At 39.8% G+C, this 22,838-nt stretch overlaps 2 protein-coding genes across 4 annotated transcripts in view; both read right to left on the bottom strand.

Annotated features, from left to right (window-relative positions):
* Positions 1-269: 269 nt before the first annotated feature.
* npffl (neuropeptide FF-amide peptide precursor like) lies at positions 270-3,437 on the bottom strand. Its single transcript, XM_065955521.1, has 3 exons — positions 3,137-3,437; positions 1,662-1,777; positions 270-767 (listed from the first exon to the last, which is right to left on the bottom strand). Exons 1-3 carry the CDS (start codon positions 3,281-3,283, stop codon positions 647-649), a joined length of 384 nt encoding a protein of 127 aa, XP_065811593.1. The 5' UTR covers positions 3,284-3,437; the 3' UTR covers positions 270-646.
* A 2,548-nt stretch (positions 3,438-5,985) lies between these two features.
* itga7 (integrin, alpha 7) overlaps positions 5,986-22,838 on the bottom strand; it is a 35,266-nt gene continuing 18,413 nt past the window's right edge. Inside the window, exons 5-25 of one of the 3 annotated variants that reach the window (XM_065954689.1) lie at positions 22,260-22,367; positions 19,115-19,322; positions 17,978-18,174; positions 17,707-17,795; positions 17,453-17,580; positions 17,152-17,247; positions 16,969-17,030; positions 16,547-16,716; positions 15,829-15,978; positions 14,742-14,857; positions 13,995-14,181; positions 13,788-13,862; positions 13,618-13,697; positions 13,422-13,499; positions 12,570-12,672; positions 12,216-12,434; positions 11,385-11,501; positions 11,074-11,187; positions 10,002-10,100; positions 9,586-9,711; positions 5,986-7,819 (exon numbers count right to left, since the gene is read on the bottom strand). In XM_065954689.1, the coding sequence (XP_065810761.1) occupies positions 7,664-7,819; positions 9,586-9,711; positions 10,002-10,100; positions 11,074-11,187; positions 11,385-11,501; positions 12,216-12,434; positions 12,570-12,672; positions 13,422-13,499; positions 13,618-13,697; positions 13,788-13,862; positions 13,995-14,181; positions 14,742-14,857; positions 15,829-15,978; positions 16,547-16,716; positions 16,969-17,030; positions 17,152-17,247; positions 17,453-17,580; positions 17,707-17,795; positions 17,978-18,174; positions 19,115-19,322; positions 22,260-22,367 (2,678 nt within the window). In that variant the 3' untranslated portion in view covers positions 5,986-7,663. Of the gene's footprint in view, positions 7,820-8,991; positions 9,155-9,585; positions 9,712-10,001; positions 10,101-11,073; positions 11,188-11,384; positions 11,502-12,215; positions 12,435-12,569; positions 12,673-13,421; positions 13,500-13,617; positions 13,698-13,787; positions 13,863-13,994; positions 14,182-14,741; positions 14,858-15,828; positions 15,979-16,546; positions 16,717-16,968; positions 17,031-17,151; positions 17,248-17,452; positions 17,581-17,706; positions 17,796-17,977; positions 18,175-19,114; positions 19,323-22,259; positions 22,368-22,838 lie in introns of all 3 variants that reach the window. The other 2 variants (XR_010666408.1, XM_029277881.2) reach the window with 2 other exon arrangements.

Genomic DNA, 22,838 nt, shown 5'->3' on the forward strand with positions numbered 1-22,838 from the left:
TGCAATAGAAACCCGCCCTTCCCCTTTCACTAACCAAAGCACATCACTTACTTACAGTGATAAAAATGTAAAATGTGCCCCAGGTGTGTACAGTCCACAGCAGAATAGATTCTTATGGCAGTCTGAAGCAGACACTCATGGTTAAGGAAAGTAAATTGATTCTTATATTAATATGTATTATGTTTCCTCTCACCAGTCCTCATCTTTTCTGTCAATCATGGCATTCTTTTTTTTTTTTTTTGCATCACATAACTAAATGTTTCAAACTAAACATCGAAATGAGTCAGCATGATAAAAACTCATTTGATGTGTCATTTATTTGACAAGGGAACAGATGAAAAACAGAAAATATAGCAAACAATTTACACAAACACTTCTAGTTCTAATTAACATTACAGTCCAGGCTCTGAAAACCTCAATAGGCACTCGTTGACATGCTTTACAGTGTTTGGTATCAAAAAAAAAACTCTAACTCCTCTCATCTGAAAACAACTTGTTGGTGTCAAGTAAGGCTTAATGGAATAAAACCATGTTGAAACATGCTTTTAAAATTCAAATTTATTCATTCAAATTATTTTCCTGCCACAGTTGCCTGCTGCTTGGCCCGTATGCCCTCACGTCGATGTGTAGATGTCTTCCTGATAGATCACTTCTTGCCAAATCTCTGGGGCACAGCCATGCTCCAGAGCTGACCTGGGGCAGCTTCCCAGTCACGGGACTGAACCTGATCCTCTGACGCTACTTGCCCTCTGGAGCCTCGGCCAAACCTGTAACGTGGAAATAAATCCAAGTGGAATACTGTTTAAATGAAAATGTCTTTTTACACGTTTGTATCTATTATTTAGCAGAAACAACCCCATAAACAGTGTTTATGTTAAGGCATGAACATGATGATGAGAAAAATCATTCACTACAAGACAGTCATTTTTTTGGTATGGTATTTGTCAAATCTAAGGTAAGGAGGAAGGCATGTTAAATAGGACTTGGGTTAAAGGTGAAAGAGACAACATTTTTATTGCATTATTCAAACCTTTACGGCTGAGACTACAACTTAAGCTCTGAACAGGATCTTATCTTTGCTGTAAGCGGAGACAGCTGGCCTCTAATCCAATTTAACCAGAAATATCAAGTACATAATGTTAAACAATGGTTCATTTAGTATTTTAAGATATCTTAACATTCAGATAAGGTATTTATAATGGCAAATGACTGATAGTTGGTTCAAGTCATTAAGTAAAATTTCAAGCCAACAAACAAAATAAAAAAAAATGTTCCAGTGTCCAAATGTTACTTCTTTTTACTGATTTAAGACATTAAATCACATCACTTCTAGCTCTAGGAATTAAGGATTTTTTGGTAATTCTGATGTTTTAAAAACAAAAGATTCACTTAATAATCAACAAAATAGGTCACAGCCCTATCTGCATGGCTCATTCAGTACATATTAGAATCATAATCATTCAAATCGAGGCTAATTACACAAGTTTTATTATTATTTTTTATATTAGAATTGGTTCATTTGGTTCATATTCCTTGCTGACAGGGAAATGCTGGACAGGCTGTTTGAATAGTACGGTGTAAAGTTACATTTTCTTCTGTGTGTTAGTATTTTGATGTGCCCTGCAGTATTTGATAAATACAGCCCAGGTAGCAGCACTGACCTCTGTGGCTGATGGAGGACAGAGTTCCTGGTTTCCCTCTGAGATCCGAGCAGCAGAGCTCTTAGCACGGCAGTCAGCAGGCGATCATCAATGCTGTTATCTGTGTTTTCACTCTCCTGGAGCACAACAGCACACACACACACACACACACACACACACACACACACACACACACATACACACACACACACACACACACACACACACACACACACACACACACACACACACACACACACACACACACACACAGTAAATGTAATGCAAGGTATGCCAGACTGTTTTTCTGGTTTAGTAAAAAAAAAAAGAGGAAACATCAAAAGCTATAACTGTATGCAATTTTGTGTTGCAACACAAACCCTGGGGGTTGCAACTACAGCCAGTCAGTCCTGCTGTGCAAAGGGACCTTGGGTTGTAGCTATCAGAGTACAAAGGTAAATAAATTTACCTCAAACTTACCCAGATATCCCTCCACCCATATCTTTTTTTTTAACAAATAAAACTCATATCTGCCTGTCTCTGCATGCCCTAATTGGAAAAAGAAACATCACATTTGATCTGAATCCTGCTCTGACTGTCTGATGACCCTGGAATATATCAGAGCATATTTCACACTGTTGCATGAAGAGGAGTGCTATCCAGCATCTCAATTGGTAGTGTGATTTATCTTGTCTCTCTTGATAAAGGACTCAAATATAATTTACATATCTTCTAGCATGGAGAGCCAGAATTTTTCTGAAAACTCTGGCAGCTGTACACAGAATGATTGATACAGTCTAATGTGATAGAAGAGAGAGAGTGAATTTTAATCCTTCACAGAGACAGACATTTTATTTGAACACAAAACCATGTGTGCCTCGGTTATGTTTCAGAGTTTGAGTTTATTTTCAGATGCCGAAATTATTTTTGGCAAATTGCAAATTTTGAAGTAGAGATAGCATGCAACCTGTTTATTTGTGGAATATTTCCATGCAATCACTTCAGATATATAAAAGAGCACAGCTATGATAAAGCCCTACTTTTATTTTCACTGACTTCTTATTGACTTATTTGTTGGACAATTAGTCAATTATCAAGGACCATTTCTAAGTAATTGTTGGTAACATCCTCTGTGGGATTTTTTTGCCACTTTGAATAGTTTTGTATTTTAAAAATGTAGAATTAATATTTATATTTACTAATTTAGTGTTTTGAGATGATATATATATAAATTGAAGATATCACTGTAGGCTTAGGGGAAAAAAATAAAATAATTATATATATGAAAGTAAATAGTTACAACCCTCATCTGTGTTTATAAATCAGGTTGTTGAATATTTTTTGTACCAATACAGATGTTATAAAGTTCATATGATTTCACATCTGTATTTGTTTTATTCAATATTTAAAAAAAGAAAATGTATGTTTTCTTGACACAGCTTCACATTTATAAAAAAGTAAATTAATTTAGGTTTTTGATGGGTTTGTTGACTCACCAGCCCCAGCAAGTGGTCGACCACGCTCTCCTCTGAGTCTGGCAGGATGTTGTTTTTCTCCAGACCGCCTTGGACGTGAAGAGCCTGACTGACTCCAGCCAGAGTCAGAACCAGAGCCAAAAGAGTTGCTACCGCGGCTGCGTCCATGGTCTCAAAATGGAGAGGAGTTCAGATGAAAGCTGGGGGAAGATTTTCAGATTTTTTCCTTCAAAGACTCTTGGAGAACAGAGGTATGACTGGTCCTGCTCAGGGTTTGGTGTCCTCTTTGGTTGCGGGTCCTGGCTAGCTTTTGTGATGGAGACATCCCCACAGCGACTTATATACACCTCGAGGCCACTGTCCGTTGGGAGAGCTGAGGAAAGACGCTACTATACAAAAGGAAACAGGGGACTGGATGGAGGAAGTACCAGGCACTAATATAAGACTTAACTAGGCCCATTTAGTAGGATCAGGGCATTAGTGATGACTGAGCGCCAGAGTGCATTATTATGTGGCCCTGAGGGTAGTGCAACACAACTCTCACAGTTATTAAACAGATAAATCCCTGCAAATGGACTCAGATCCCCCATTCCCTGTTGTCCAGTAGTCCGCACTGTATGAACAGAGAGTCAATATGGGAAAACACTCAATAACCACTTAATCATGCTGATCAGTTTGGACAACTTAAGTTATCTGATGCTGCAGTGTGAGGAATATATAAAACAAATAAATAATCACATAAAGCAGACAGACAACAATGAATGAGTGATACATTCATTGTCCAGAAGTTTGACAAGAAATAGTCAACATTTGATCCACAATTAACTTTAACTATCAGAAAACCTGGTTTAAAAATACATGTAACCTTTTGTCATTTTTGAAGACTAGGGGGACGCGTTGTTCACCTTTTGATCGCCTTGCTCTACACAAAAACAATGAAGTACGGTATTCTACAGTTAGTATTGTATAGCCTATTACAGTACGTTTGAGCCAACTGAATCAGAATTAGAAGAGGAAACATAAACCATACAATCTGATATGTATTACAGATTGTATGGTCCATTTCAAATGGTCACAGAATGTTGAGTTCAGTTGAGGCAGCATTGAATGGGCCCCTGCACCTTTGTTTATCCTGGGCATGTCACAGTCATGTCTCCAGGTTGTGTTGACCAAACACTGATATGTTATCAAAGTTGTAACATTTGGAGCTGATTGAACATTGTATATGGAAGCAGGAACTGCCTTTTTACACATGGTGACGCTATGAGTAAGACCTAATATTTGAATAAAGCATTGTTCAGGATGAGGGAACATTCAGAATTTGAAAACTTTAGATAGTGTGAGAGAGATACTGTATTTACCCCCATTAAATATCCCCATATTTGACCCCAAGGAAAATAGTTCAATAGTAACTCTATTTTTAAAACCTTGATACAAAAAAGAGGAGAGAAATGTTTTCTTGACATGCTGATGAAATGATTTAGGAAGACACTTCTCCCAAAGAACAAAAAAACAACCTTTATTTGTTAAATGTCAGCTTCCTTCGTATTGTTCATTTTAAACAAAGACAACTTAAGGCTTGATTTGTGAGGGTGACGCTGGCTTTATTAGTCCTGTTTGTGTGTTCAATTTGTCTGTCTGTGACTCAGTGTGTGTTTCTCTGTGTGTGTAATGATTAGTCATTTCATCAATACTGGGTGAGACGTCAACAGATCATCAAAGTGCCTAATGGGGGACAATCCTCTTAAACTGCAATCTCACACACACACACACACACACACACACACACACACACACACACACACACACACACACACACACACACACACACACACATTGAAAGTCTCACTGACGCTGTTAAACTGCCATGGTAACCAGAGTGACCTATGAAGAATTCTTAGGGGAATTAGTTATTTTTAATTCTGTAACAATATCATAAACCTTCAGATTAGAGAAACATCTAATCCACCCCATCTCAAAAAGTAACATTTATTTCAAGTCAGTGCTGTTTTGCTAAAGATTATTTTTTATTTCTTTTGGTAGTCACTTCATAAAGCAGAACTCAGAAAACAAGAGTATTTTTGGTTGTACTTCAACAAACCCTGCCTTGGGCGTTTATCTGAACACATCTATACACCAATATTCACCTTTTTTTTTCATAGTGCCACCTATGCTGGTAAAACAGAGGAAGCATTTAGTTCTGAAAAACGAGGCTATACAGAGGTTTTTTTTTTAACCCTGGCTGCCTGTTTTACTCACAACCTGACACCCACAAACATGTGTGGGCTAAATCAATGCTCCTTACAACTATGATACATTTTATCTCATGATCAATACAAAAGCCAAAATGCAGCTATATCCTCAATATGCATTTGAAAGATCTACATAGGTCTTCAAACATGTAGCTGGGGGCTACACAATTTGACTAAAAAGCAGGCGGTACAGAGTTCCTGTTCTTCCATTTAAAACATTAATGTCCATCATCCTCAGTTCTGGAGAAGGTCATCTATGATTTTATCCCACCTTTTTTTTATACTCTACTGCAACCCATGTAAAGTCTTTCTAACACTCTTCCATTGTTTAAGCTGTATAGCTGCTGAACTATAATTGGACCTCTTTGTAGGTACTAAATGAAGGACTTAAAGCTCAGATCAGTGTGACCTACAGTATGCGTCTAAAATCTCTGTTCTGGATATTTCTTGTCATATCAACAAATAATTCAAGTCACACTACAACGTTATAGTCAACATTTAAGTTTAAGTTCTTAAGTTCTCTGATTTTTGTCTCCATCTAGTGATCTCTTAGTGAACTGCCAATAAACACTGCAGGCTAAGTGTCAAATGTTCTGCATAATACTGTAATTACACATCTTGCAATTTCTGATGGGTTTATTTTGTTACATTTTATTTACATGTTAAAACAGTGCTGCAGACATAAAATAAATAAAAACATTGAATCATGAAAACAAAAAAACAAACAAAAAAAAAGGGGGAACATCAGAACAGCAACAGGAGCTTCATGCAGCTAATACAAGATTGTCCAGCAATACCTTAAAAACAAGCTGACTCTTCATGCTTTACAGCCACTTCATCCACCCAAAACAGATCCAAAGAAAGTCTGTGTGGTTCCTCACTGACATATTCTGCTCTTCTCAAAATCTTCTCCCCTCTCTTGATGTTGTTGAAGTGTTAAATGATGTTCATTCGTCCGCAGGTGTCCAACAGATGCCTGATGTCATTTGCAAGTTACCTTCTATTCTGTACCAGCAGCTCACAATCTGCCACTTTTACCATAAGGCACTTATATGCAATGAGAAACATCAGTGCTGGAATTAATGCACTGTCTGATCACTACATCACCAAGTGACAAGAAGGTTAGTATATTCCAACTAAAATGTTTGAAAACAAAGGCCATTTATTACACGTCTGAGTGAAAATATTTATACATTTCAGTAAAAAAGTTAAGATGGTCTTGCTTGAAATCTCATAAATTACACATTGTGTAATTCAGTCATACCTACTTTGATAGTTTTTATTAATTAAATGCCCCTTTAAGCCTGGACATTCTTAAAAAAACATTAAGAAAATCAATGTATGGTAGTTAAATGCTCTCATTGTAAATGGGCTGGTGGTTTTAAATTTTGCTTTACTTTTCTGACATATTTTGATTTCCATGCAACAACAGTGCTATAGCCATGGCTGTCACAGGCTTTTTTCTTGCTCTTATTCAAGTTCACCCAGGCAATAAACTGTTGATGAACAGTACACTTGACTGACATATTAACAAAAAATGGAAAAAGAAAGACACAACAAAAAGGCTCTCTTTTAGGAGTTTTTTTTCCTTGTATAAGGAAACAAACCAAAAAATTAGGGGAACTTATTTAATGTCTTTTTCAGCAACCAGCGCGCCTACAACATGTTTAGTGTTCTGCAACATTTTACTTACATACTGGCCCCAATGTTAACCAGCGCTAACAACAAAAAGGAAATCTTTAAAGATAATTTATGTTTGAAAAAAAGGAAGAAGGATTTTCTCATTGCCTTTTGAAGTTGTCAGTCTGTACAGTAGTTAAGACATGAAGTAGTCTTTGCAACGGGCAGTGGCTTCTTCACCAACATAGTCCAGTGTCTGTATGAATCTAATATGTTGTGCATTCATGCATGTCTTTGGGTTATGATGTGTTTTGTACTCCTTTGTTCTGCAGGTGAAGTCCATGAGAACATCAGTGCGTCTGCTGCCAGCTGTGAAACATATGAAGCAGCTAAACGTGTTCTAATTCTGTTTCTGGCCTTCAGTATTTACTGTACAACACTGATGTAGATGCACAGTAGACTATGGAGACCAGCCATAAGCAGGCTACGGTATGGGAGAGTATAGATCCAGTCTCAGTGTAACAGGCCACCAATATGTCAGTTCTGACTCAGTACAGTGTGCACAAGATGTTAGATCTCAGTCTGTGTGCACCGTCATTAGTTCCAATGCAAAGACAGTATGGGTGCCACACACGGTGATTTGAATTGATTCAGTCATTCAGTGCTTCAAAGGGAGTTACGAGGTTCCGTCGCTCCAGTGCGTGGCCCATTCCTTTTTATGAGCGACTCCTGACTTCTCAGTCTGGAACTGTGGCCGGTCCTCACGAGGAATCTTCACCGCGTGGTACTGAGGCAATTTGTCTTTGTAGTGGGCCCGCTGGAAGAAGCCACACTGTGGGTACAGGGAGGAGGGAAACAGGAAGGAGTGCAGATAAAGGAAGGACACCAGGCATGTAGGGGCAGAAAGGAAGGAAAAAACAAATTATAAACTGGTGGCATATAAGGCATTGATTGCACAAATGCACATTTGTTTCAGCAGCTGGTTGATTTTTCAATATCATGCCAAAAAAAATAGATTTCTGAAGTCTCACTTATTGTAATAAAGTAACTTCTTAAATGAAAAAGTGGATTATCTGTTGACCATGTGCAGTTGAGGTGACTATATAAAAAAGAACATCCACATGCTCTAAGTTTCTAATTCAGCATCAGTCTGTTGACCAAACCAACACGCTCCCAAAGTGCCACAAAGAAAAACTGCACACATTATTACTCACAAAAACACCAAACCACTGACGATAGAAGTTTATTCTGGCACCTGACAAAGTCATTAGGTCGCAAAATGCAGGTGAAATAGGAGTGTTAATAGATTAAAGAGTGCATGACTGGCACATACAGCTGGTGCCAGAATGAACATGTGTAGAAAATCACACTGCAATGCTAACAGCAGCACAGCACACAGCACAGCAGGCAGCTGAGGGCCCTGACGGAGAGATGGCTGGATGGTGTTTGATCAGCATGGATTAAAAGAAAGAAACCATGCTAAATGATCAGGTCTGAATGCATTGATACAACATAGCACTTTTCTCTAGCAGGTTTTTTTTGTGTGTGTGACAAATAATATTCATAAGAACTGCCTGCCACAATGAGGATACATTCTTCCCTAAAAAGTCAAAGTCTAGGAAAGCAATCAGACATGTGCACAGGGGGTCCATCAACCATTACATTTCTCAACATGTTACAGCAGTTCACATGCTGTCGGGTTAGAGATAATACCTGCAACCTGCCAAAAGAGTTTCCCTTAGGATTAATAAAGAAAATTTAACAAAGGGGTTCTACAAAAATATACAATCTGCAAACGTTATCCATTCTCAAGTGGTTGCAAAGCACAGCTTTCAGTCTAACGAATCTAGTGATACCCATCATTCCTCTGCTCAACAACAACATCTGTGTGCTTTTGTTAGTAGGAGTGCCAAAATGTACTAATATTTCACACTGCAATGAACACCACCAGCCAAACCACAGTGGGCTGAGGAACAAAGCAATTTTTTTGGCGAGTATGTTTACCGCTTGAAGGAAGAGAAGGAGGGGAGAGCAGGCCAGAGTGAACGTTTTTGTATTATAGTTCTGACGCCTGCTTCTCCGCCTCCGAGGGTTGGACCCCCAAATGGGCGCGGTAGAACTCCGTCTCATAGTGTCGGCGTGGCTCACTGCGTTTGAAGAACCCACACTGGGCCACAGATCACCACAGGAAAGAGATGGAGTAGGGGGGAAAACAGAAAGAAAAACAACAGGAACATGAAATAGAGGGTGAATTTAGGGATTGAGAGAGCCCAGATTGAAATGAGAGGAGAAAGACCAATAGAGATGACACACAGAGGACAAATACAAGAACAGAGGAAAGGAAGAGATGAGAGTGAGCTGGAAGGCATAAAATGATTACAGGACAGGGCAGAAAAAAGGAGATGGAAATAATTGGACTACCATGACAAGTGATGAGACAGTTTGAATGGCCAGTGAGGTGTAAGGACGGTTAATGAGACTGTAAATCCTTTAATCTACAGTAATATACTCTCTAGTCTGAATTATATTCTCGCTAGTCTTGATACAACCAGCAGGAGTACAAGTGTTACAAGTTGTGTGCGTGTGTGTGCGTGTTACCTTCCACAGTAAGCAGACCAGTAGAGTCAGAAGCAGGATGCCCGCCAAGACGGCTATGAGGATGATCCACCAGGGGATCCAGTACTGGTCAGTAAGACCGGGCTCAGGGTAGATCATCACCGGGACCTGGAGGGGAAAGGAGGATACAATAAATGTATCGCATGAATCAGTAGGGGATCATTGTTTACAACATGTTTACAATAATGGGGCTTTTTAAAAATTCAAATCTGAAAATGTACAATATATTTTGTATCTCGGGTTACAATATTCGCCCAATAATTTATGAAAAAATTAGTTCTATGGAAAAAAAATCTAAAGAAACTTAAGTACTTTCAATCAAAATCCTCTATTGGATAATATTTCACTGTAATACTTTAGAGGAGGACACGTGTGGTGGATAAATCTGTTTTCAGTACCTGTGCAGCAGCATCCTTGAGGACCAGGTGTTTGATGCCAGACTTCACAGTGATGTTGGCTCTGACCAGCAGCTCTAGAGCACTGACTGCTGAAAAGTCCTGACACACAGAGAGGCAAACAAAAGAGCAACACTTGGTTTCTAGTTGGTAGTGAGACATTACATTCAAATTGTTCAGAGTACTACTCTGCTTTGTTCATTCAGACACACGCCTTACTTAATTCTGAGGACAACACTGTTTGGTGAATCAATTCATTTTACTAATAGAGAATGCACCCTTAGACTTATCATATTCAAATCTTAACCAATAAAATGTAAGTAAAGACTTTGGGTTGAATTCGTCACATCCTATGAACTACTTTTACGCTAAAGGGCCATTTTAGGCATTCTTCTTTTTGTCACCAACATTTTCAATCATAACATTCAGTATAATAGTTGAGATGGCTACAACTATGACAATAAGACCGACTTAAACTAACTAACTAAATGAAGTTATAAAATGTATGTTTATGTTCACATTCACACAATGTGATGTCAGAGGCCGCTTTGAAAAGTGTCCATTTACAAAGTGTGTTTGCTAATCCCATTCATCGACATATTGAGCAATTTGGGGTTTATAGACTTCCCTAAGGGCATGTTGCTGCGGCAGCTGGGGATCAAACCCCTGACCTTCCAGTTGAAATATAATCGACTCTACCACGTAGCCACCGTTAGATCGTCAAAAACATTTAAAAAGATGTTCATGGGGGAAGTAAACACCACGCTGGGTTCAGTACTTCTTTTTCGCCTCGTGGATCTCCAGCTGAATATTAAACCGGCAGCTGCAGGCGATCCAGTGGTCCAAGCTGACAGCTGTATTCACGTGTTTGCTGACTGTCTGAACATCAAAGCCTTCAGACAGGCCTCATTAATCATTCTGTTCCTGTACTTGCTGCAGTTTTCATTGATTGACTTGCATTAGATCCGTGTGATTCCAGCAGCAGCTGTAACAGCTGGACTGAGGCTGAGGTGGAGTGTAATGATCACTGGTTGCTGATGTAATGATTGCAGGATGTTTTTTTGGTTTTTTTTACCTCTATGAAGCTGCTGTTCCACAGGCGGGCGTGAATCCTGACGACGGCCTTACCAGAGAAGCTGTGGAGCGGACACTGAAACACGACACAGCGGGCCGACCCCAAGAGACAATCCTAGAGGGACGAAAAGGAAACTGAGCACTCTGGGGATTTTTTTTAGAGAACTTAAGCAGCTTTGAAGGTCAGATCATGCATCAATTGTTCTGTGCGTCTGTATTTTACACGTGTTAACCTGTAAAGCATGTAAAAGAAGAAGTCAATAAAAACCTGAGATCGCATCATCTTTTGGCATCTCTTCGTCTATCGCTTACCAGTTTGAGTGACTTGCGTCTCTCTGAAGCTGCCACAGCTGGAGTAGTTCGTCCCACGCTGCCTTTGGTCATCACTTGACCTTCCTCCTCTGAGTGGGAGCGGCGCCTCCGTCCACCCTGGTGGAGGAGACACATTCATACATGCAGAGCTAGATCAGTCTCTTAAAATAACTCATCTACGCTTAAAAGAAAGAATTCAAACGTCATGTTACCATAATGTTGCTGTGTAGAAATGAACAATGATAATGTTACGATTCAATTCTTAATGACGACGTCATGTAAGTTCACATGTAACGCTCACAGAAAATGCCCTTTAAAAATGTCATCACTCCTTTTCTACATTTGTTTTAACTGGATGGAGAATGCTATAGAGTTCATGAAAACAATACCAGTTCTTTTGTCATCTCAGAATTATATTTTTTGCATGCATAACACTTTGAATAACAGAAATGTATTCAATAAAAGAAACCAACTAAAGTAGAAGGTCAGTTTAAACTGAAAGTTGATCAAAATACCCTCATTGAATTGTTAGTTTCTTAACTGAGGAATTCACAAATGATGGACGTGTGATTCACAAGCAAGTATGAGGAAGTTCCCTAACTGTGTCTCTCAGATTTTTTAACCAGCTCCTATGCTAAGCTACAATAAGATACTTTCACATCAGTTCACTCAGTTTGAGAACTGTCCACAGCAAAAAAAACAAATTATTGAATAGACTGTAACAGTACATACAGACTACCCTAAGTTTACTTTAGATTTAAACAAGTTGTCTCAGGTAGTTTTAATATAAGATGTCCACTCAAAGTTATACGAAAGCTCATCACTGCTTACCCCCTCATTGACAGGCTGTGAAGGAGCTGCAACTGAGGAGCTCCACTCCAACTCCAAAGGATTCAGCGCCCGTGTCTGGGTGCACTGTGTGTCTGGGTGACCCTCAAACTTTAAGCTAGCAGGATACAGGAGCCATTTCTCATTGGCCAGCTCGTAAGGCCACATGATGTTTAAAAAAGCTGAGCCGAGCGTCTGCAGAGCTTGTCCTTGATTAGCAACCTGAATATAAAAAAAACAACAAGAAAACAAACTGTGATTGGCTGATTTCTTTCTTGCATGATATTTGTGAAATACAGATACATCATACTGATAGTGGAAATAGTTTGCTGAGTGAGAGACAGGCCGGTTTCTCACCACAAACTCAAAGTCCACTGGACTGCCGACATCGTCGAGGCTCTTCATGGCGCTCTCTCCCCTCACTGTCCCGCTGAAGAACAGCTGGTGAGGATGAGCCAGCCTGCAGTAAAACAGCAACATTAGAGGCTCAGACAGCTGGGTACACACAACAGTCTATGATGACAGCAGTTCCATTTTTATTTTTATAGAAGAACCGCTAGCTGAGCTGCTTTAACCCATGAGATCTCCAGAGACATGATTAACTATATTTAGGTTTTTTTGTCAACAAAATGTTCTGTGAACTCAAACTGAAACAGTACTTAAAGAGGACTCAGTCTTGTGGTCCTGTTTTACTTTATCTTATTGTATGATAGTTTGTATCCTGCATCCTGTTGTTGAGTTTTATGTACTTTGAAGTTCCATCTAGACTAGAGACAGGCATTGTAAATCAGCTTAGGCTATAAATGCTGTGGTGTGTGGCAATGGTTTACAATGGTGTACAAATTAAATAAAACAAACCCTAATCACTAACAGTGTTAGAGAGCAAGAAGTTTGACCCGCCTTAACACACAGCAGCCCTTATAGGAGCCAACCACACATCTTTCTATAAATTGTGTCAAAAAATGTAACATTATCCTGAATATCTCAGTGTAAACGTTAACGTGGAACAGACCGCAACCCTAACCCCCCTGAATCCATGTGCTTTAAGTCACACAACAAGGAATAACAGGGTGCCAATGAGTTTAAATCTGTGTGAGAAGCAGAGGTAAATGTGTATGTTAATGTTATTTTACTAAGTAAGTTAAGCAGGCTGTTTGAGCCACATGCAGTCATAAACATAGATGGAGAAACAGTGAAGGTGTAACTCACCCGCTAACAGACAGAGGGAGCTCTATCACAACTTTAGCAAAAGCTGTGACTGGTTCCAGGTCAGGCTGCTCGCTGATACTGAGGACAGAACAGTGAGAAAACACTGAGATGACTATGTCGTTGTGGTTTCAACAACTTAATGTCCATGAAGTAACACAGGTAGTCTAACATAATGTGTAGGGTGTGAAGGGCTCACGTTGTCAACAAGAGATCTGCTGTCAGCTCAGTGGTCTCAATTGTGATGTTGGATATGCTCAAGTTGATGGTGAACTTCAGCTAAAAAGGCAGCACGTACATTGATATTAAAGCAAAGTTTGTTTCACTTTGAGGTAAATTAAATGTTACAACATTGTTCATATTACTTACTTTAGTATCTCGTTTCACAGGGTTTCCAAGGTCACACTCAACTTGCGAGCCATTCTGGTTGGCTTGACATCTCATCTAGAAGTCGATCCAGATCAAAATAAATATTATCAGTGAGTAGGAGATATCCAAAGAACAGTGTGTCTGCCACAATAATCCACTTATCCATGACTTGTTACAAAAGAGATTTTTCCGGTCAGAGTTCCATACCTGCGGTGGGATCCTGGAGCCGGAATACGACAAAGTGTCAGGAAGGGTGATGAGAAGCTGAGCGGCGTGGGCGTCATCTCCGTCCTCCTCGGGGTGCAGGGGGTCAGAAGGCATGTTGGTGACGGTGATCTCCAGCACCACCAGGCGATGATCTGACAGGGAGAACACCTGCACATCATCCTCGTCTCTATGTGAAGGGGAAGACAAAAGAAGGTCAGATTAAATAGAATCGTTGAAGTTTATTTATATTAAACTTGTCTCAATCAAGTAATGACTTTTAGATATATATCAGCTACACAACATCAACACAGTGACTGGTTAATTTGCATATTAAGATAATTATATTCAACATAATAATGATACATTTATATTTAGCATTATGATGTATTAATAAAGGGCTTAGCTAAATTAGTTCTGTATTATCAGGAATCTAACAAGCTACCCAGACTAATAAAATAATTTAAATTAGCTTCCCTTTATCAGCTGCAACATGTAAGTAATGTTTACATGAATGCCTCAGCGATTAAAGACTATTTCTACACTATAGTTTAACAACTATTACTTAACAGATCTGAATTCTTCAACAACAGTTTTCTTTGAACATTAGCTCTTTATATTCAGTTGTAAAATCCCTCGTGCTTTGATTTAAAATACTTCAGACATTTACTCCTTTGTTCATCAGGGAGACTCAACCATTAGATCATAAAGGCGAGCAGCTCACACAAACTGGGATCTGCAGATACTAACTTTGGCAGAGGGGTGAAGAGGTCAGAGGTTATGGGTGTTGTTCCAAACTGGTAGCTCAGCTTCAGGTTGCTCTGGCAGATCTTGTCAATGCCGCATCCTTCACGCAGGAAGTTCACCTTCAGAGGGAAAACGAGACGGACAGGAAGTTTTTACTTCAATCTATTAATCTTTTTTTTTCAAGAATACATTTTATTTATTGAGCGCTTATAAAAATACTTAATGACAACCTTACAGAGTTACATAAAGACGAAGCAAATGAAAGGAATGAAACATTAAAATAATGACACAAAAACTAACATTACCGACAAAAAAGCAGTTCTGAAAAGACGTGTTCTGATCGGTAAAAGTGCATGCTATATCTATTTCCAGGTTTCATATGCAAGTTACCAGGATTCATGCTGGATACTTTTACATTAAGCAGTGACTGAATTTAGGAATGAAATAATCAGCAATCAATCAATAAACTGAAATTTAATAGCAAAAAGAGTCATTTTGAAGCCAAGGTACAAAAACAAATCACTGTGCATGGCTTCATAAATGTAGATGTTTTGTAGTTTTCTTTGTCTGTTATGGTTAAAAGTTATTTTTGAAACTAGGGGGAATAAAAAAATCAATCACTGAAAGTTGTCACTTAGGCTCCAGAGAAACTGTTTTTCCAATTTTCAAAATGAATGAAATGTCTATTAAGCAACGGATTTTAAAGAGACTAAAGGGAAAAATACAGTAATACAGCCTGTGGATGTTTACGTGAGAAGATAAGAAGATGAATCAGCAAAGGCTCCAGGAAAAGATGCTGACTCAAAAACATCTCAGGTAAAAGTTTCTCATAAGTGTGAAGAAGAAGTGTATATTTAACTGAGGCTTATTATATGCAACCAACAAAAGTAACAGAACCAAAGAATCTCCTTGTGTATTGTCATTGTGCTAAGTTTCTTTCCTTGAACGAGCCTGGATAACTGCGATTAACAACAACTGATTTGAAGTGTCTCATAAAGCCTCCCTTGTTAAACCACCAATCTTCGGTCATGTGCGGTCCATAAAATGAATCCCAACCATGAACTACTTGTTCTTCCTTTTTGTTTCAGACCTCAGAGTGCAGCGTGTTGGAGGGGGAAACGTTTAACACAGGCGCCAGCTTCTCCAGCCTCTTGGTCCCCGAGTGTCTGCGTGGAGGTACAGGCTTGATGGTGTGAGTTATAGCCAATGAGATGGGACGCAGTTTGTCACGTATGTTCTCCTGCAAGGTTAGAGATTATTAAAGTGATTATTATACAAAATATTTAGCCAAGGAGTTAGATTTTATTTTATTTTTTTCAGCTTTGGGATTTGTATTAGTTAAAATATTTATACAAAAATATCGACAGCACACACATTCCGAAAACTTAAGTGCTGGGTGCTGAACAAAAAACATGCAAAGGTAGAAAAATAGTCCGCACAACAGAAGCTGCTCCAAATAGTGAATATGTCTGATGAAGGGGCGAGGGCTTGACACGTTACAGGTGGTAATTTTTCATTAAATTAAATTTCATTGGAGCGGCTTCTGGTGTGTGGACCTTAAAATATTGATAGAAAAGTAAACTGGTGAATGGTCCCAAATCTCACAACCAGTTTCAAACCATCAAAAAGCATTTGCTCCACCTTTTAAAGATTATTAGATTCATCAATTGTGTGCTTTAAGACTAAATGAATAAAATTACAGGTTACTGTTGAAAAAGAACCTCTGAAAGTAATAAAAACACATTGTTTTAACGCCACAATAAATACCTAAAGTTAATGTTTCTCAAGAACAAATCTTTGTTACTGACATGAAGTTGGAAGAGAGCAGTGGTGCACACAGGATGACGCTGCCGATGCATCTCCACCTCCTCTGTCTGTGTGTACTCTGGCTCCAGAGAACTGCGACCCAGGAAGTTAACACGGTGAGGGAGTCCCAACTTCCTGCGCTCCGCATCGGCTTCAAAGTGCACCAGCAGAGCTTGAAAGGAGAAAGACAGGAGCGATGCATGGAAAGAGGCGGCGGCATTGAAATGTCAGGACACACACAGAGAGCACTTAAAGAGCCCACCAGGGGCCCAACATATATGAAACGTCCATCTGAGGGAATACAGCATTACACAGCTGCGATTTAATCAAAATAAGGTCTAATGTTACTACACAGATACGGTTACTCTTCACTGTAAATAGAAATGACTCCTGAAGACCCAGATGAGAGCAGGTTGGGACTCACTCATGTGTGGCGAGTAGTGTTCTGGGTGGGCTGTGAAGGTGAAGCAGGCCTTGACCTCCACGCTAAAAAAAGGCAGACGGTGGAGAGTGAAAGAAATTAGCTGTGTTAAGAGTTTTTTTTGTCACAGTAACCCGTGTAGAAAAAAAAAACACATTTGCAGATTCTGTTATATCAAGTTCTCACCAGACTCCTTCTCTGTCATTGCAGTTGTGCTGTTCCAGATCAATGAAATAAGGGTCAATAGATATATCTCTAATCACATGGATGACTGGACGGGACCTGAAGGACACAAAACATGTCCGTGGGAAAAAAGATCAGTTAAAGAATAAATAGCAAACATGCAGGATTATGATTTAAAACACAATGTATATTTCATGTCCATACTTCCATGTCTGCCTATTGGAATTTCCAACAGCTACACACTATTTAAAGCTACAGAGCTTAATGTTAGACCTTTACACTTTTCAAATAAAAATGTTCTCACCTGAAGAGAACCACTGAATTGTTGAGAGAGCCCACTGCAAGATCTGGGTATTGATTATTGTCAATATCCAAACCACCTGAGATGGAGTATCCAAAACGTCTCACGTCAAAGTCACGGCCATCCAACACCTGACGGGACAAAAAAACGCATAATCACAAGGTCAATTTTTTTCTTTCTTCCTTCGGCTTTATTATTCTTCGTTGTCTCTTCCTTTTTCCAGTTTTCTAAGTGAAAAGCGGAAAGTTGCGACTCACCTGAGCAGGTTTTGTTTCTATTCCTGCATCCGAGCCTCTGTAGATAAAAACTTTGCCATCTCCATCGAATGGAGCCCCCACAGCAATGTCTGAACACATGATGGAAAAAGTAGAATCAAAATAATAATTCACATTTCAAATAAAGAACAAAACAAAACAAAATGGGCAGAAATTTAAGTGCTTCAGTCCTTTTCCCTTATGGGGCTATGTAAGTGAGATACGAAAGCTCAACCAGGCAGCGATGAACCATGTGACAAACCATCACTCTCACCTCCGTATCCGTCCTGGTCCAGATCTCCGATGTTGCTGACCGTCATTCCAAACATGGAGTCGTAGGTCCCGTTGAGACGGATGGGCCGAGCCTGGTCGTCCCAGTGACCGGAGGGGTTCAGGTACACGTATACAGCTCCACCAATCTCTGCCTTACGGTCGAAGAAGTTGGGAGCTCCAACAATCAGATCGGTCCAGCTAGAGACACAGAGACATAGAATTAAAATCTAATACCACAATTTCAGAAATAAAGTTTTCAGAACTTATTACCCATGCTTTCTCTTTATCTTAACCCCTTTTGTTATTACATTGTTATATCAGAAGCAGAAAACTACTTTTTAAATCTAGTCATGTACAGTTTTGTACTTCATGTCATTTTTGGGGCAGTTGTACATCTTACGTATTTCCATCTGCTTTTTATGCTACTTTTTAGTTCAGAGGTAAAAGCTCTACTGCTGCCTTTATTTCACAGCTGGTTAAATTCAATTGTCAGGACAAAACTAGCAGTAGTTTAAGCAGTTTAAGTAGCTCCACATCCACTGGCTGCAATTACATACTATATTATATATTGTACATTATTTTTTATCCATAATAGTTCTCCACTTAACCAGAACTATGAGTACACTGACGGGACCTGCTGTATGTTCTGAAATGCAGAGCACATTTTGCTGAAAACTCTTTACATACTTTTCCGTCAGTAAAATGTTGAATGTCAAACTTTAAAATGTGATCAAATATTTTCACTCTGGTATTTCCTCTACAGCTTAAACAGGGGGTGGCAGTTGTATCTGGTAGCTGGAGAGGTGCCAGGGCACTGCCGAGGCGCCCTTTGGCAAGGCACCGAACTCTCAACTGCACTGCAAGTGCTCTGCAAAAGGGAATACTTTGACATTTCCTGTTTGCTTTCATGCAAAAAGTTTCATGCACAGTGATGTAGTAGTGTGACATCTCTCCACTAATGTCCGCAAGTCCTGTTTGTGTATGTGCGTGTTCGGGTGTGAGAAGCATGTCTCTCAATAACAGAGTGTAAACCAGAATCTCCCCTCAGGAATTAATAATATATTTAAAGAAAAAAAACATTTGTTGATTATCTATTCCCAACAATGGTCACTCCTGTGTATCCCCAGTATTTCCTCACCCGTCTCTGTTCAGGTCTGCTGTAGCCACCGAGTACCCAAATGAAGACGCCAGCTCCTCCCCCCAGAAGATGTGCTGTGGCACCAGCCGGTACACGTTATCCTTCTTCAGCAGCACCACTGCTCCTGTGTGATTGGCCCGAGGTGCGCCCGCTACGAAGGTCAGCTCCCTGAGGCTCATTATCCCCATGGCCGAGTCAACGGAAAACCCTGTAAAAAGAGAGAAAGAGAGAGGAAGGAGGTAGAGGACAGGATGGAGGAGAGGGTCAGGGGTTAGTATTGACCATGGGGCTCAGAGGATCATCTCGTCTCAGTGTAGCAAAGTCTGCTCATCTTCTTACTAATGAAATGTGTGCCTTAAGTGACTATTGATTTAATGCCAAACTCATGATGGGTGTAAATGTCCTGTGTGCTGTGTTTGCTATAGTGGTATGCTTGTGTTTCCAATGGTTGGAGGAAAAAATGCTGGTTGTGACGTTAACAGGGGGAGATGTATGGAGCTTCTCCTAATGTCTCATGAGATTCATGATGCTAATGCTTTGTATCGGCTGCCTCGAGAGAAGGCACAATGTAAACATAGTGGGCCGACGTTAATCAGATTTATATCCTGAAGCTATTCCTCTTTTGAGTGGGTGTTGGGTGTGTGTCTGTGTCTGTGTGTGTGGAGGAATGTGAGGATGCATATAAATCAGGGTAAGAAAAGGGTTGAACAAGTGTGTGTGTGTGTATGTGTGTGGGCTTCATAACAGCATTGTGCTAAAATGTTCAAATGTAGCTGTAAAAAATAGCACATCATATCAAACATTTCACCTAAGCAGAAGCAACCGCATGCATTTGCTTCAGCAGTTTAAAACCATGCAGAGGGTGTGAAAAGGAGGAGGAGAATCTATCAGGACATTTAGACAGGTCTGGTTGGGTTGGGTTGGGTTGGGGTGGGGTTAGGGGGGCATTTTGTGGCCCTGAGTAAACATGCAGGGGGGGATGTGTGGGGGACATAACAGAGACAAACAGTGAGCAGCTCCAGGGTGGCAGGTGTGGAATGCAACAGTCTGCATGGCAGCTCCTGTGAAAGCTGATGGACAGAGACAAAGGTGCTACTTTTTCCACACGGGGTGGCTTTTTAACACACAGGCTCGCTACAAGGTCGCCTCTATAAAATCAAAGGGGACTGAAAGCTTTATGCAGCTGAAGGTTTTCTAAAGAGTCCCTGCAGTCGTCCTGATCCCCACCGACTCAAGTCTTTGCACTGTGACTGTGGCACATATTGTACATTAATTTGTGCTTATCTGGTTAGACTATTCATATGTTCCCATGTTTACTTTTTAAAAATGTATAATACATTATGTGCAAAAGTATGGTTTTTTAACCATATGCACTTTGTTTTACCTAACAATAAAGACTGAAAATAATGAGCTTCGATGTTTTTAATTACACTGTGAAAATAAATAACAAGAACAGTTGTCTATCTTGTTTTTTTTTAATTACTACTTTAACAACCCTTCAACTGGTTGTTGCATTTGAAAACCTGGCAGACAGCCAAACACCCTTCAGAAACGTCTGTCTTTCTTTTCTTTATGATTGGATTTGATTTGGCCTTAATGGGGGTAAAAAACATGTTTGCGTTCTCATAGCAAAACCCTGCTCTCCGGAATCGTATTGTTGTATTAAACCATAAAAGAGGAAAACCACTAAACCCCTTTGACACATTGCAATTAATTATAGTGCAAAAAAATAATACTGAGAAATGGCTCCAACACTGTCTCTCTGATTTTAAGTTAGCATGCAAAGGTGTGCCGCATCATCTGGTTAGGATCAATGGAAGCATGTGAGTAATAAATGAAGGCTAAAAGGTCATGTGGGAATTAGTGTTGTCAAGGAGACGGCTCAATATGGAGAACGGGAGGGTAAGCGGTATGTGAATAAAGAGATTTATGGCAGATCCTCACACTTAGTGAAGAGTAATAACTGGATTCCCTGCAATAACAATAAATATGTCGTGCTAGGCCCAGGACGCATTTCAACACAGAACTTTCGAAACAAACCATGTTGACATAACAAGCTTTAATCCAACCTTTTCTTTCAGACTTAAAGGCTCCAAACAACTGTGTGATAGAAATCCATAGAATTTCCATAAACTCATATTCCCATGAGGGGACTTTTAGAATCGTGTCACTTCCCTCTGGCGCCACCTGCAGGTCGAAGTTTGGATTGAAGAATCATCTACAAGATGATTTAGTGGTGACACTCATGGTTCCCAGAGGATATATTCTAACAACTGTTACGTCTTTGAGCTTTCCTCTCACCATGAGGTTGCAGTTTGTGATTTTAACTTCAAATGTGTCAAAAGCTATTTCACGTATCGCCCTGGAAATAGCTGTTTTTTCACTACCCCTTCTAGATGACCAAAAATATCTGCGGGGGCTCCTCATCTTTTCATCTAGCAACATCATCTGGTCAACTTGCAATTGTTGTGGCTCAGATCGTGCCCGATTTTTTGATATGTGACCAAAAACATGACGAACAAATAGCATTTCCATCAACTGTAAGTATACTTTGATTTAAGTGCTAACTAGAAATGATTAGCATGCTAACTACTTAAACTATGACGGTAAACATTGAATTGTAGCTGCTGAACATCAGAATGTTAGCACGCTAGTAGACAGTAAGTTCTGTTTTTAGTAAACCTTGTCAGTACAACTACAAGAACAACGGACCAGAAGACCACCACCACCTGTTAAGCTTCTTACCAACACACACACATGCAGACCGACTTCGACACACTACAAAAAACAGATATCTATTGACAGACAAACACCCTGCTGCTACTCAAAGAGAAAACCATCTCCCTTACATTGGCGAATAACTAGCCAGTTTCAGAAAATTAAAATAAACATAATGAAAAAATACAACATTTTAAATCATAACATTTAAAAAAGTCATTGTTTAGCAAAGCTTTGATGGTTGTCTCTTTGTAACTGCAAAGGTGATCAATCCCAAGAAGTACATAGATCACACACTAACAATCTATATACATAGACACGAGTTGGAATTAGCAGAAAGGATAAGGACAAAGGCGGAGAAGAGTGAAGGACTACTTCCACTACAAGCCCAGTTTGCTCCAAACAAAAACACCTCAAGCCTACAAACCTAAGTAGCTATTATGAGCTACATCCTCAAACGGTGTGGGCCGGCTGGAGGGCTCCAGAGTTTTGTACAGCAGTGCATCTTCAATGGGGCTAGCCATGAACAAGAGCCCTATGGCCCGAGAGAGGAACAGAGAGAGAGAGAGAAAGAGAGAGAGAGAGACAGAGGGGAGGTGTGTAGGAGGGAAGTGATCGGGTGGTGAAATGGTGAGGGGAGAAATAAAGAGTGAAAAAAGAGAGAAAAGAGGAGAGGGAGGTGCAGGTGAGACAGGCTGTGACTGATTGTTTTTTGTCTTTGTGGTGCTGTAGTGGTTTTCTCCTGCAAAACCACCTGGTACCTGGTGGAGGGACGACATCACAGGCTCAGATTGTACCCTATTGCTGCTTCCCATCCCTGTAAGAAGTATTTGACAAGTTTGTTTCAGAAGAGGTGGGGAGGTTGGAATCAGAATATCCTCACTTGTTTTTGCTCAAAAAAGAAGGAGGCTTAGTTGAGCTAATACTGGCATCATAAGAATTCAAGCCAGGCCGATGTAACCACTGGACAATTTTCACATGTCCACCCACATACATTCACATGGGA

The sequence above is a fragment of the Labrus bergylta genome, chromosome 5 (genome assembly GCF_963930695.1).
Source record: "Labrus bergylta chromosome 5, fLabBer1.1, whole genome shotgun sequence".
Lineage (NCBI taxonomy): Eukaryota > Metazoa > Chordata > Actinopteri > Labriformes > Labridae > Labrus > Labrus bergylta.